Below are 14,528 nucleotides of genomic sequence, written 5' to 3' on the forward strand. Positions count from 1 at the left end.
CCTTGGCTTGCAGCTTCCTCTCTCTCGAGTCCCTCTAAAGGGTTTCAGAGGTCAACAGAGAGGTGTCTGGCCACACAATTCCCCTCTAATGGACCAGGGGAAGGGGTTGCTCAGGGGTCAAATTCCCCTTCCTGAAAGCATCCACGTTGACCCCATACTGACTTCAGTGACCACAGGAAAGAATCCTTGGGGGCTGCACTGAATCCTAGCTTTAAAATGAAAGGGGAAAGGGGGCAATCCCCCAAATGAAAGCCCATATCCTGAGAAGTCAGAGGCTGGCAGCTGTGAGGGAGCTCAGAGGCAGCCACAAAGAGCCAGGAGGTACTGAAGCTGGGAGAACCCTAAGAGGGGCTGTGGCTGCATTCTCCACCTGTGATTGGTTCTCAGGCTCAGGCCAAACTCCAAACCTGCCCAGCAACAGCCCTGAGAGGCCCTAAGAGGGAGGGGAACTTCGGAGAAGTCAGCTGAGCTGGGGCCACCGCCCAGGCAGCAGCTTCCAGGAATCGCTGGGAGGGCCCAGCTATTCACTGCCACCCCTCCCTCAGTCTTAGGACTCCGCCTTCAGCCCTCTGTATCTACTGGGCGGGCTCAGGTTCCACTTCCCTGGCCCCCGCATCTCTGACCCCCTTACAGGTTCCCCAGAGAGAGGACCAGGTCTGACACCGACTGGGCTTGCCTTGCACCCCTTTTCCTCACTCCTTCCCCTTGGCTAGTCAGTTTCGTTTTCCTCCCCCTCCACTCCTTTGGCCTCCTTCCTCACCGACTCTCCTCCCAAAATGTTGCCCAAAGTCTTCCTTCTCAGCCACTACCAACCCAGAGAAAGTCTAAGTCCCAAGGCAACAGCATGACACCAGGGAGCTGCTAGAGTAGAAATCCTCTATTCTCAGACAACTCTGGTCTTCACAGGGTCTTGGTGAGTTCAGGAAATCGTAGTCACTGAGTTCAACGATTTCCACAGGCCTTTATTAAGGGTCTTACACGGTCAGACTTGTGGAGGTGCAGAGTTAGGGGAGAGATGCCTCCAATGAGAATCAGTCTGATTCTGTTGCACTGTCACCCCTTCCTCTCCTACACACAGCAACCCCCAAGATGTCTGGCTTCTAGAAGCAGAGACCTGGCACTCAGACGTCAGAACGGCAGGGGTCAGGGAAAGGATTTGTCATGGAAAAGGCTGCCCGCTCTCATACCACCTCCAGTAACCTATTTACCTTGAGAGATGACAAGAGGGAAGGAAGGGAGACTAGCATGATACATCTCTGAAGAATGCGTCTTTGGCAGAACATCCAGTACTGCCTTGGCTCCGCCCTCGACTCCGCCCTAAGTCCCTAAGTCCCCTAGAGCCAGGCTAGGCTCCTCCCCTTCCAGCCGTTTCCGCGGAGGGAAGGGGGTGGGGCGGAATCACTTCCTTTCTCCCCCACCCTAGCGAAAGCAATAAACCAAGAACCCAATGGGGAAATGGGTCAGAGCAGAAAGTGTGGGGGAGGGAGGGCCAAAGAGAGAACAGGAGAAAAGACCCCGAAAAGCCAACTGCTATTCACCAGATTGAACGCAGGGCTACTAGATTCTAAGTGGCTTTATAGAAAGACTCAGCCTGTAGAGAAACCCACTATAGGCCGTGCAGTTTTTCCTAAGCCTCGGAACCAAGCTCCCAACTCCATACTTAAAGTGGGAGAAGTGGTGACCTCTAGTGGCCGATGAGCAACCTGCAGGGCCTCCGGGCGTCCAGGGTCCTCTCCCCGGACAAGGGCTCCCCGCCCAATCTGGCCCAGACTCTCTCCGCCCTAGCTCTAGGTGCTGGTCCCCCTCTCACCCCTCATTCTGGCTTCACACTGCTTGTTTAGGTGCTCAGGCGACTGGGTGCCCATCAGGACAATAAAGAGCCTGTGTCTCATTTGTCATAATCTTTAATAAAAAATAAATTAGTTCTGAGGTGGGAACCATTTTAGGAGGTGGGGAGCTGGAACAGGGGCTAGGGTATCTTGTTCTAATTTTCCTTTTTATGCCCATCATCTGCCCAGCTGTTCCCTGCTCTGGGTAGGTGGTCTCTTCCTGGGGTAAGGCAGGATTGGCAATGGCTGACCCCCATCCCAAGCTGATTGTGAGAGGTAGGGATAGCCTAAGAACGGGGAGAAGGGGCCAGAGGGTCAGATGGACAGTTTAGAAGATGTGAGGTCTGAACATAAGCTTAGGGCACAGAGTTGGGGTTGATGGGGAGGCCAGTTGCTGGGCAGTTTGGATTACTAAGAAGTTGCAAACTTGCTTTCCTCTTAGCCTAGAAAAGTCTCAGGGAAACAGGCATTGTCTCCTCCCCACTCCTCTTCAGTCTTAATGTTTAACTTCTTTCTTTGAGAAGTAATATATGTGTATGAGCACATGGATCCATGCAGGCCCTCGATACACATTTGAGGCATATGTGCACACATAACCATCACACCACACACAGACCCAGCCACACATCCTGATAGTCATCTTACCACCTTCAGCCACACTCGGGGACATCCCTGATGAGAGCCAGAGGGTATGGCATGGGTTGATGGGCAGGTGACTGAGGGTAGCATGAGGAAACCATGAGGAGAGGGTCTCTCGGACCCATCTCAGGCAGGCTCTGAGGGAGAACGCTCCAGGACCTGGGCGCAAGAGCGGCAACAGGTGGCTGTGTAGTAGGGATAGACGCAGAGACGGGCCTGTACCACCAGGGGGCAATGTGGAGAGCTGTCCTTGCATTGATCATCTGGGGACAGAGGAGGCCAGGGGGCGTGTCACCCAGACCCTTCCCTCTGGAGGTGCACTGTCCACTCTCGCTGCTGCTTTCTCCTTCCTCTCCCCCATACTTCAGTTAACTCTACTGTACTGGGGATTAGGGGGGAAAAGGCTCTTTACCGGGGCGCTGGTTGCACGGTTGGCTGTTACAAGGTCGTTTCCTGGAGGGCCGAAGGTGAGGAGGGCATCGGATGCTGACAGTCTGGTTGGCGGTCAGGCACTGGACCTCCCTGGTCTGAATACCGCCCTGGCAGGAGCGAGAACACTGCGGAGACCCCGCTATCAAATCAGACCTCTGCTGTGACCCAGGTTCCTCCTGAACCTCAGGCCACCTCCTTCTCTGAAAGTAGTTGGGGGGGGGGGGTTGTTCACCAGGACCATTATGCAATCCCACATTGACAGGGCCCACTTGTCCTCCATGTATACAGGAAGTGGGGCAATAATAAACCAGCTGCAGCTGGCCTCATGCTGGGACACAGTGGGGATACCAGGAGTGGAGCCTCCAAACTTTCCTTAGAAGCTCAACAAGACAGGGGAGTCAGGCACTCACCGGACTCCAAGGAGTAGAAAACCATCGGTCCTGGCAGTCCTGCCCCTGACAGGGCTGCAGGGCAGGGGGCCTGGGCAGGTGGGAACAGTTGCTGGGGGAAGTCACATTGAACTCAGTTCCCAGTTTGGACACACAAATGATGTCTCTACGCTGCGTGCCAGAACCACATTCTGAGGAGCACTGATACAGAGGAAGGGCAGGGTGTGAAAGAGGAAGGGAGAACAGGGATCACTCCTGCCAGCCCCCTCCCAAGCTCTTGGCTCACCTCGGCCCAGGGCCCCGTGTACCAGCACCATGTCATCTCACAGGGTCCCAAGCTACAGGCACGCATGTCTGGGGGACGGCTTCCCGGTGCACAGCTCTGCTTGCTGGGCCCTGTCCCTGCTTCCTCCTGGCCCAGCCCCTGGGTCTCCCCACTCCCAAGGCAGACCACAGACCGTCGCTGGATTCCAGTCCCACAATTGGCTGAGCACTGTTGAGAAGGTGATGGGTAGGGGAGGAGGAAAAGGGGTTGAGGGGGGCCTGTCCTAGATCCCCTGAGTTGGGGAGTGCCCCGGGTACTACCCAGGTAAGAAGAACCTGTAATGGTCCGTCCGGGACCCTAATGTGAGTTCTTCTCACTTAACTCGGAATCCCAGCATCAGCAACATCTAGCACATACCAGGGCTTGTTTGGTAAATGTGGACCAAAACGTGTTGGAAAGGTCCTGGGTGTGGGCACCAGGGATGCATGACTCGGGTAAGGGGTGTGGGGCCCACCTTGGAGCTCCAGTCGCTGTGGAACCAAGCTGTGGTACAGGGCCCCATGTCACAGGCCTCTCTGCTGGGGGGCCGCGGAGGGCCTGACGCACACTCCCTCTCGCTCACTTCATGGCCATTGTTTCCCACACAGCGAACTTGCCGGCTCCTCTGGCCCCGCCCGCAGCGCACTGAGCACTGGGGAGGAGAGCTTGTGAGAACCCAGCTTCCAGGCCTCTGGGCCTCTGGCCTCGGGCTCCAGGGCCTTGCAACCAGGACCTGCCTTCTTCCCTAACTCAGCGCCTATAGGGCTGTATGGGCTGAGGGGCAGACTCCACAGGTGGCTCTGGGCCCCCAATCCCCGGTTCTGGGTCTCATCTGACTTATATGCTGGGGTTTCACACGCTCAGGTCTTGTCAGTAAAAAAGCTTCTGCCAGTTAAAAAGGATCGGGAAAACCACTGCTCTAGCTCACTGGCACCCGTCCACCTAGGGTCCTTCCCACCCTGGCAGCTCCCTTGCCGGGCCCCACTCACCTGGCTCCAGGGGGAGCGAATTTCCCAGTGGCCACAGAGGCGCAGTTGACAGGTCTGGGTGACATTGGGCCGAGGGAGATGTGCACAGCGCTCTAGAGGCACAGAGGAGCCACCCCCACCAAATTCTTGCCGGCAGCGCAGCTGGCGATGCTGGGTGCCGGGGCCACAGGAGCGGCTACAGGACGTCCACTCACCAGCCTCCCAGCTGTGGGGTGACAGGGCAAGAAAGAAAAAGAGACACGGATGAAGAAAACACAGGTGTGCAGGGCTGCCATGGGTGGGGCAAGGGATGACAGTCCTGGGGGAGGGAAACCCTGCAGGGCAGGGGGGTATCTTCATCACTTGGAGCCCAATTTCCCTTGTGGGGCTTGGGCTGCCAGGGTTCTCCTCCTGTCCAGGGAGCGTGAGCCTTTCCAATCAAACACTGGGTCTCTGCAGCCAGGAGGCCTAGTGTGTTGGGTGCAGAGTCCAGGGCAATATGCTAAGGCGGTGTGGATGCATCTGCCGGGGACAACTGTTGTGCTCCTAGGACCCCAGCCCTCCCTGTGGGTCATACTCACTAGGGCGGGCATGGGGGACCATGGCAGGGCTCCAGAGGGGTCGGGGGCCTGGCACCCATGGCACAGCTGTGTTCGTCCAGTTCTTCCCCTGACTCACGAGAAATGCAGAGGAAAATGGGGCGCCAAACACCTGAAGAGATGACAGGGAAGCCAGGGGAGGCAGGATGGCCCAGAGCCCAGCGTCCATGCAGCTCCAGACACTGGAATTCGTCTTCGCACAGAGTCAAGGTATGGATCCTCAATCCAGGGTGTGGGGTCTGGAGTGCCCTGTCAGGATCTTAGGCTAAAGGTGCCAGGAGTACAGGCCTAGTGAATCAAGTCTCACCTTTTCCACAGGAGGCCGAGCACTCCGAGTGTCCCATTTGCTTCCAGTACCCAGTCTGAGACCCCAGGGGTGTCCTGGGCAGCGGTGGAGCGCGCACCTGGGGGATGCGCACCTGGCGCTGGAGGGTGCCTGGGGTCCGGGCCGGCCGGGGCACTGACATGGGTGGGGGCTCCATCCTCAGGATCTCTGTGTAGGGTGGTCAGTCACGCAGGCAGATCAGATACAGCCCACTGCCTCACAGCTCCCCTTCCAGTCCCTCCCCGCCCCCTAGGTGAGGGGAGCAGAGCCTCACCTGGCTGCAGCTGGGGGCTGGGCGGCTCTGGGCTGGTGCTCTCAGGGTTTGCAGGAGGCAAAGAGACGATGTACTGATAAAAAATGCCTGGGTTTTCCTCCTGAAAGATCACCTGGAGAGAGAGTTGGGAGGAGTTATCCGGGGTGGGGGCGGCCAGGACACACCGCTAGCCTTCTCCCCCATCTCGTGACCCACAGCTGTGTCCCAGAGGGAAGGCCCTCCCTCCCTCCCCGCCAGTTGTCCAGCTTCCCCAGGCCCCAAGCTCACGTAGACATCCACAGGCTGGGTCGTGGGGCCTTGGGCTGACAGACTCTCCCCCTTGCCCTCCTCTCGAGAAGGACGGTTGTACAGGAAGACAGTCCCACTGGCCGTGTAGGACCCAGGGGGATCCACAGCCCAGTTTCCGTTGATGATGGACTGGCCCCCAGGGCCTCGAAGGGCTGCCGATCAGGGATCAGGACAGAGGTCAGCCACGCCGAGCCCCGGGCACCCCACACTCTCTTGGCTTCCACACCACTGCCACATGGGAAGGAGCCCCTGACTATTCTCCTCTTGGTCCACTTGCTGGGCTCCAAGTGGTGTGCAGGGCTGAACCAAGAGACCAGGAATGGCATAGACACCCAACACTCGGATCTGGAGAGCTCACCAAGGTAGTTGGAGCTGGGCTGGAGCTGGGCAATCCGGAGCTGGGAGGCGCCGGCAGGAATCAACAGGATCTTCTGATAGCCCAGAGGGCCCCCCCGGTCAGTGAGGTTCCCTGAGATTAGGCGGCAGGTGGAATCATCACCTCCACAGACCCCACAACCATCTGGACGCCTGCCGGAGCCGAGGATCCCATCACAACCAGGGCTCTGAGGGAGAGTGAAGAGGCACTGCCTGAACCAGGCACCACCACAACCCCGCCTGGCCCTCTTGAGACCCACCCCCTGACACACACACACCTGCTCTCCCTGCATCTTAATCTGTATGCTCCAAGTGGGAAGGTGTTTCTATGCCAGCCCACCAGCCCACCAACCCCAAAGAGGAAGCATGAATGAGCCTGGGGGGGCCGTTCCTTCCATCCACCTACTGGCTCTGCTCTCACCTCCACCTGGGCAGGTGAGAACTTCCCTTTTTTTTTTTAAGATTTTATTTATTTATTCATGTAAGACACACACAGAGGGAGAGAGAGAGAGACAGAGACACAGGCAGAGGGAGAAGCAGGCTCCAATGCAGGGAGCCTGACATGGGATTTGATCCCGGGTCTCCAGGATCACACCCTAGGCTGAAGGTGGCACTAAACCGCTGAGCCACCTGGGAACTTCCTTTTTGCAATCTCAGCCTAGTGGTTTGTTTCTGTGACGATGACAAAGGAGACTGTGTGCGTGCATGTGTGCGTGTGTATGTGCATGTGTGTCCATACACACATACACATACATACTCCATCCTCTCTCACCAGACAACGTCCAGCCACACAGATGTCTAGGGCTCCAGGCTGACACAGGGTCCCATCTTGGACCTTCTCCGTGTGACGGACATAGAAGCGGAAGCCACGTGGACGGCAGTTCAGTTCACAGCGTTGGGAGCCCTGAACTAAGAAACAGGGTGGGAGAGTAGTTAGCTGGGGTCCCTGGTGGGAGGTTAGCTGACAAAGGTCCCATATTAGCTAGAGGACATCTGGAGGTGGCCCACGTCTCTATGGATGAAGGGAATATGACAATTCTATATTCTGAAAGGTTGCTTCGAGGGTCACACAAAAGTTGACTCAGGTCAGTTGACGTCACTTAGATCAGCAAAGGGATTGAGAATTGTGAGAGAGGAGAGATTCTTGAAACCTATGATTATGTGAGCTTATGAAGGGGTTTCTTGGCATCAGGTTAACACAGGCCTAAAATTAAGTGGATGGTAACTTGGGAGCAAGTGGTCTAACACTGGCTAGGGCCCACAGGGTACCCCCATCTGCTGTCACCACCAGACAGGGTCTCCCTGAGCATGCTCCTCTCCTGTCATGTCCACCCCACCTCCTGGGACAACGGACTTCTTCCCAGAGGAAGCCAGACAAAGGGCTCCTCTTGACACTCCCTTCGGCAGCCTGATCCCCTTACTGAGCTACCCATCAGCCCTGTCTGAAACCCACTCCCCTTTCCGGGCCCTGCTGTCTCTTCACCTCAACCCTGAGAAATGAGAAAGAAAACATTACCCATAAGGGAAATACAAAGGCCTACAGAAGAGAAATAGAGGGGCTGGTGTCTCCCTCTTTCCATCTACCCCAACCTTAAGCCAGTTCAGTTTCCCGGGGCAGGGGGTGGGGGGCTGGAAACCTCACCTTCTGTGAAGGGCTCCCACTGGTACAGCTGGCCCATGAACTCCTGGGAGTCAAAGGCTGCACACTGCAGGGCCCGGGGGTCTGGCTGCTCAGGGGGACAGGGCTGAGGTGGGGGGATACAGAGGAGTCAAAGCTGGGGAGGAAAATGGGGGTGTGGGTCAGGGCTGGGTTTGGGGATATGGAAGGGCAGGTCAGGTCTGTGGAAGAGCTCAAGGCCCCTACCCTGAGGAGGTCAGATGCCAAGGCCCTTCTGCCTCAGGTCCAGATCTGACAAGTTGAGGACCCAGACTCAGGGTCAGGGAAGCAGAATTACAAGTCTGGGGAGGGGATGGTCTGAGGAAGAACTCACCGCTTGGCTGCAGGCTCTCAGCTGTTCACTCTCCCCAGAACATCTTGGGACAGGGCTACTGGGAGCAAAAAGACTCCAGAGGGAACTGGAGTGGGGACCATCACTCAGCAGAGGCAACCAGCCATCTGGGTAATGGGGAGCAGACTCCATGACAGGCCTGTGAAGATTTCCCCCGGGTCTCCAGTGCTCCTGGCTCTGGTGGCCTCTGCCCCGAGGGACAGAAAGGAAGGGATTAGGGTGTCTCTCGGCCCCCCAGAGACTGGCCCAACCCTGGGAATTTGGTATTCTTGGCTGAGGGGACACATGGAAGGAGCTACTTTCTCCCAGCGAGGAAATGGATGAGGGGGGCTCTGTGCCAGAGCCCTGGGCTCTGGAGTGGGGCCGCGTGGGGGCAGGCCTGGTTTTGGAAGGCACCTCTGTCTGAGCAGTTTCAGGGTTTGGGGGTTCTGCAAGGGAGGATGGGGGGCGGGTAGACAGTTCCTTAGGAAGGAGCTGAGTCTGAGTTGTGTGGTTTGTAGAGGACGGTTCTGTTCTTGGAGTCAGGGATGTAAGATCTGAGGTCTGGGAGAGCTCAGATCGGGGCAGCCTCCGAGGGTGCAGGCCATTCCGATGCAGTGGCAAAGCAAAGGGCACTCTCCCATAACCAAACATTCCTGGCTTGATGGGGTCTCGAACCCGGGACCTGAGAAGGTATAGCAGATGTGGGGTCACAGCTCTGGCCACCTCTGACCCTGTCTCCCTGGCTGGCTTCCTAGCACCAAAGAGGGGCCTCCGGAAGCCACAGCCACACATCCTTGGCTCCAGGCCCTTCATTCCCGAGCTCTGCGCCACCCCCCCCCCACCCCCGCCCCGCACCTCACCTCCGAGCGCCTGGAATCTCTGCGGCCTCAGCTCTCCCTGATTGGGCAGCAGGGCCTCCGCGTGGGCCACCAGCTCCCCGAGGCTGTGGCTTGTACAGGGGGAGGGTTTGGGAAGGCTGGGGTCTGGGGCTCTGACCCCTGGGGAGCAGAGCCTCAGGATGTCTTGGGGGCCGGGGTGGGAAGGGTAGGCCCTGGTGCAGTTGAGCCGTAGGGAGCTGACAAGTTCGGCTCCTGCGCTGCACCCCGACTCCACAGGGCTGGGAGCAAGAGGTCCACGGGTCCCAAGGACCCCAGACACCCTCAGGCCCCTGACCCTCCTCCGAGGGCATCTGAAGAGAGCGTCCAGACGATATCTATGTAGACAAGAAGACCAGACAAAATGAGAAGGATTTTCGAGGGAACTGTTTGGACGGCTGGTCCAGTAGCCTAAGGTCAGGCAGTCGTTACTGGACTGAGGTCACACTCAGTAGCAGGGGTGAGATGTGGCCAGGAGGGTGAAAGGGAGGCTGGGAGGGCGAACGTGAGAGGCGCCCCGGCTCATCTGAAGCCGTGCAGGGCAGCTGCGTGGCCTGGAGAAGTGGGGTGGGAGCCAGGGAGGAAGAAAGGATCACACCCTCTGGCCCCTGGCTTACCTCCTGCTCCAGGCAGAGCTCCGGGAGGGACAGAAGCAGCATCAGACATAACCGGGGCCTGCCAACCAGCCAGAGGAGGTGTTGTGACACCCCCCCCCCCCCCGGCCCCGCAGCGGGCAGCCAGCATCCCGGCGCCAGCTTCTCAGAAAGCAGAAGTTGCCCATCACTTGCCCCCGCCCTGCCCAGCAGTGGCCGTCCCCTCACTTCCAGGGACAGAGTGGCCCTCCAGCTGGCAGCCCCACACTTACCTGCCCGCCCACTTCTCCATTGCTCCTCCCTGGATGCCCGGGGGCAGGGGACAGAGGACCGGAAGTAAACACACTACTCCGGCATCTGGGCGCTGAGAGGGCACGCTCTGTGGGGACAGGAGCCATGTGGTCACTTCTCCAGGTGCCAGAAAGCCAGGGGGTTGGCACGGAGGGCTACTCAGAAGGGCATCTCTGAGAAAGGATGGAGGGGTGTGGGGGGAGTGGTCCACCCCCTCTGACCTTAAGGGTGAGAGCAGGAAGGAATGCTGCCCTTCCTGGGCCGCTGAGGCTGGAAGGTGGGGGGCTGACCTCAGCCTCCAGACCGTGGCTCAGTGGCTCAGTCCCCTCCTGTCAGCCTGCAGGAACTCCTCAGCTCCTCCCTCCTCCCCACTAGGGACTGTTTACGGGACAGCTTGGGCCACACAGCACACCCTCTTCCTGAAGATGATTCTGATCTGGTTTGCCCTCCTCCCTCCCAGAGGACCCCGATGGCCGAGGGAGGCATGGGTGACAACATGTGGGACACCCACTCCAAGGAGTGGACCAGAAGCCCCATGGGAGTTCCTTTCCCTACCTGCCACCCAGCTCTTTCTTCCATTTTTTTTTTAAAGATTTTATTTATTTATTCGTGAGAAACACAGAGAGAGAGACAGGCAGAGGGAGAGGCAGAGGGAGAAGCAGGCTCCACGCAGGGAGCCCGACATGGGACTCGATCCCAGGTCTCCAGAATCATACCCTGGGCTGAAGGCGGCACTAAACCGCTGGGCCACCGGGGCTGCCCTCTTTCTCCCATTTTTAACGAAGCTGCTTCTGGAACACTCAGGCATCTCTGCCGGACTCAAACACTTTGTAGCCAAGAGATAAACTAAGTGGGCTGATGATTTAATCTCTGGAGAAGCAGGTGATTTTCCCCGTCCCTCTGCACTGGCAATGAGAGCTTATGTCAGGCCCAACGATGACAGGCTGGGGGTACCCAGGAAGGAAAGATGCAGCTAGAGCTGCCCTTGCTCCCCAGTCACAGGCCTATAATTCTGAGGAGTAAGGAAGTCCATCCTACCTTTCATCATCAGCAAAGTAGAGCATGGAACCCGCCCCTGGTCTCAAAGGGGTGGCTTTGCCAGCCCTCCAGCCCCTTGCTGCTCACTCTGAGCCCTTCCCACCCCCACTCCTCAACCTGCTCTTGGTTCTGCTTTCCAGGAAAAAAAAAAAAAATGTTTCTGTTGGATCTGAAAGGCACCCAGGAGAGGAATCCAAGGAGCTGATGCCGAGGTGGGCCAGCTCGGGGGCAGGAGAATGAGACGGAAGGGCAGGAATGTACTTGGCGGTAAGGACACTCTCAAGCCCCAGTCTCCTCCCTGAGACCCCAAGACTTGGAAGTCTGCGGGAGGGTTTGCAGAGGTTGTGCCTGGGTGCTCAGGGTCACCTCAGCGGCTTTAGGTTGAGAAGGGGTTGCTGATGGCTGCTCCACCCTGATGGGGGGGTAGGGGCTCTGAGAAGAGCCAACGGTCCACCCAAACCTTTGGCTCTGGCCTGCCTCTGTTCCTTGTGGTTGAAGAGGAGACATGGGGGTGATGGTCACCATCTGTCCCTCTCTGCTGCTGGCTAACCTCTCCACTCCCTCTGGACAGTCTCTGCTTCTCTCTGCTACCCCGGCTCTGTATCTTGCTGTCTCTCTCTGCGGGTCTACCCAGTACACATAATCCCGTCCTGAGCTGGGTTTGGCTTTGGCAGTTCCCTGGAGAAGTGAGGGGTGGGGGGTGGGGGGTGGGGGTGACGTGAACTCCTGGAGCCCTGGCCAGGCCTGGCTCCCTCTCTGGAAAAGTCCTACCCCACCCCCTGTACAGCTGGGCAGGGGGCCGACACCCCCTCCACTGCAGAGACAGACATACATTTGTGATTCTCACCCCTTTTCATGTTCCTCATGTGGGATGTCTCACTGCCCAGGGTGAGGAAGGGAGAGGTCAGAAGTGGTCACCCCGGCACCAGGCTAGACACTGGTCTGGACAAACCTGGGCTCCTCCTGGCCACAGCTCCACACTGGCCAGTGAGGATCAAGGAGAGACCCAGGCAGGGCTAACCCCTTCACCCCCAGAGGGACCCACTTCTGGGAAACGGGTTGCTGCTGCAGGGGAGGGGTGGGACAGCGGGTTCCAGGAGAGCCCCTCTCCTGGGTCAGAACTTCTTGGTCCTCACTGTGCCCTCCATTCCCTGGTCCGGAGGACCATCCAAACAGGTGTCTTTCCTTTTCTAGTCTTCAGGCTGAGCTGGATCAAGGGCAACCCTCGGCACCGGTCCCAGCGTCCCTGGCCCCAACCCCGAGACTTGAGGGGGTGGCAGAGGCACACATCCTCGAAGGAGCACCCCCCCAGAGGAGGAGGGCAGGAGGCGCCAGCGCGTGCGGGGAGGTCCTGGGTATGTTTTCCAACTTCACTCCCGCGACTTAGTAGGAATTTTGGCTGATTCTCCGACCGGGTGATGGGGCCAGAGCTCCGCAGGATCGGAATCCCCTCCCCGGGAAGACTACAGAGCTGGGGCCGGAGTAGCGGCTGGGGTGGCGACCGCGGGACGCGGGGGCGGCGCGGCGGGGGGCTCTGACCGGGCCCGGAGGGAGGGCGGCCGGGGTCTCGGGGAGGGGGTCTGTACCTGCTCCGCGCGGCCCCGGCGGCCGTTAACCCTTCTGTGCCCGAGCGCTGTCTGGAGGCGGCCCGGCTCCGCGACGGCCACTCCGGCCCCTGAGCCGCGCTTGGGACACCACGGCCTCGGGCCGCGGCTCCGCCCCCCGCCCGCCCCGCCCCGCCCCGCCCGCCCCTGCCTGCTGGCGCCCCGCCCGCCCCGGCCCCTGCGCCGCCCCGGCCCCCGCCGCGGGCGGCGACCACCCGGCGTGCGGGCCCCGCGGGTCCCTGGCACGAGCGCGGGGCGGCTGGGGCGGGGGGCGCGGGGCTCGGGACCGGCCCGCCCACTGGCTCGGAGCTGAGGCTTCCCCCCGCCGCTGCGCGCAGCCTCGTGCGGGCGGATCAGCCCTGCCTGTCCCGGGTGGGGCTGTGACCGCGCGGTGTGACGGCTCGGGGACCTCGACGAGCCTCGATTTCCTCATCCATAAAATGTCACACACAGGGACGCTGGCTCTGCGGTTGGGCGTCTGTCTGCCTTCGGCCCAGGGCGTGACCCCAGGTCCCAGAATGCAGCCCGCGTTGGGCTCTCTGCAGGGAGCCTGCTTCGCCCTCTGCCTGTGCGTGTGTCTCTCTCATGAATATATAAATAAAATCTTTTTTAAAAAACGTTACACACATAGGGCGTGTAGCAGAAGAAATGCGCTGACTTAGGAGTCAGAGGATCTGGATGTGAATCTTAGCTCCAGGAGGCACCAGCTGTGTGATCCTGGGTGAAGACTTCAAACTTTCTGTGCTGCAGTTTCCTTGTCTGTAAAATGGAACTCATCTGACGTGTCTGATGGGCTTGGAGATAGGGCTGCCCACCCAGATCTGGAGGAATGCACCCCAGACTCAGGGTGGTCACACCTGGGGAGCAAAAAAAAAAAAAAAAAAGGCTTTAGCTTTTTACCCTGTCCGCTTTTTACCCTGTCCGCTTATGTATTGTTTGAGTTTTCACCCAGAAGCTCTATGTTTAGTTAGGCTAATAAATAAATAATTTATACAACATGGCTGACATAGAGTAGATAATAAATGGTTACTACTATTTAAGATTTTTATTTGCCATCTACTCATGAACCATAGTCACAGATTGTTGGGTTGACTATTTTCTTTTTCTTTTTTTTTAAAGATTTATTTATTTATTTGAGAGACAGACAGACAGCAAGAGCAGGAGGGCCAGAGGGAGAGGGAGAGAGAAACTCAAGCAGAGTCCTTGCTGAATGCAGAGCTGGACTCCAGGCTCAAACTCACAATCCTGGGATCATGACCTGAGCCAAAACAAGAGTCTGAGGCTTAATTGACTGACTGAGCTACCCAAGTGCACAGTATTTTCAAGCTTTGTGGGTTTTTTTTTTTTATTATTGACTTGTCAATATTTTAAAACCAGATAGTTAATAGCTTCTCTTGAAAAATAAAAACATAAAAATAGAAGCTCTAAGAGAGCCTGGGGAGCTCAGTCATTTGAGGGCCTGCCTTGGGCTGGGGTAGTGATCCTAGAGTCCCTGTGTGGAACCCCACATCAGGCTCCCTGATCAGCAGGAAGTCTGCCTCTCCCTCTCCCTCTGCTCCACCCCCTCCCATGCTCTCTCTCTCTCTCTCTCTTACTCACACTCTCTCTTAAATAAGTAAAGAAACAGCAGTAGCAGCAGCAGCTCTAGCAACATTGTCCTACAACTCCACAAAATCACAGGGTTTCAGACGCTCCTACCTGACAATTCTTTTGT

The 14,528-nt window shown here is 57.9% G+C and overlaps 1 protein-coding gene and 1 long non-coding RNA gene across 4 annotated transcripts; one reads left to right on the forward strand and one right to left on the reverse strand.

The window, feature by feature from the left end:
• Positions 1 to 1,888: 1,888 nt before the first annotated feature.
• Positions 1,889 to 12,932, reverse strand: ADAMTSL4 (ADAMTS like 4). Of its 3 annotated transcripts, none has more exons than XM_025983071.2 (18): positions 12,797 to 12,932; positions 10,154 to 10,260; positions 9,906 to 9,963; positions 9,274 to 9,626; positions 8,414 to 9,095; positions 8,065 to 8,167; positions 7,195 to 7,331; positions 6,406 to 6,610; positions 6,027 to 6,199; positions 5,760 to 5,871; positions 5,468 to 5,653; positions 5,143 to 5,272; positions 4,583 to 4,787; positions 4,069 to 4,245; positions 3,576 to 3,782; positions 3,311 to 3,490; positions 2,881 to 3,025; positions 1,889 to 2,731 (listed from the first exon to the last, which is right to left on the reverse strand). In XM_025983071.2, the coding sequence occupies exons 2-18, from the start codon at positions 10,171 to 10,173 to the stop codon at positions 2,595 to 2,597; spliced, it is 3,210 nt and encodes a 1,069-aa protein (XP_025838856.1). In that variant the 5' UTR covers positions 10,174 to 10,260; positions 12,797 to 12,932; the 3' UTR covers positions 1,889 to 2,594. The 3 variants fall into 3 exon arrangements, with proteins under 3 accessions (XP_025838856.1, XP_072622732.1, XP_072622733.1); XM_072766631.1 differs by lacking the exon at positions 12,797 to 12,932 and adding an exon at positions 12,058 to 12,128; XM_072766632.1 differs by lacking the exon at positions 4,069 to 4,245 and having other exon boundaries at positions 12,797 to 12,925.
• Positions 11,392 to 12,566, forward strand: LOC112907745 (uncharacterized). The gene is made up of 2 exons (XR_003232807.2): positions 11,392 to 11,477; positions 12,405 to 12,566. It is a non-coding gene; the product is annotated as an uncharacterized lncRNA (long non-coding RNA).
• Positions 12,933 to 14,528: the final 1,596 nt, after the last annotated feature.

The sequence above is a fragment of the Vulpes vulpes genome, chromosome 8 (assembly GCF_048418805.1).
Source record: "Vulpes vulpes isolate BD-2025 chromosome 8, VulVul3, whole genome shotgun sequence".
Lineage (NCBI taxonomy): Eukaryota > Metazoa > Chordata > Mammalia > Carnivora > Canidae > Vulpes > Vulpes vulpes.

Excerpts from the sequence above, each read along its gene's own strand:
- ADAMTSL4 (XM_025983071.2), bottom strand. The coding sequence starts at position 10,173 with ATGGAGAAGTGGGCGGGCAG. Across the intron at positions 7,332-8,064 it reads GTGGGAGCCCTTCACAGAAG|TTCAGGGCTCCCAACGCTGT; the intron begins GTGAGGTTTCCA and ends CCTGTTTCTTAG. Across the intron at positions 2,732-2,880 it reads ACCGTGCAACCAGCGCCCCG|ATGATCAATGCAAGGACAGC; the intron begins GTAAAGAGCCTT and ends CTCTGTCCCCAG.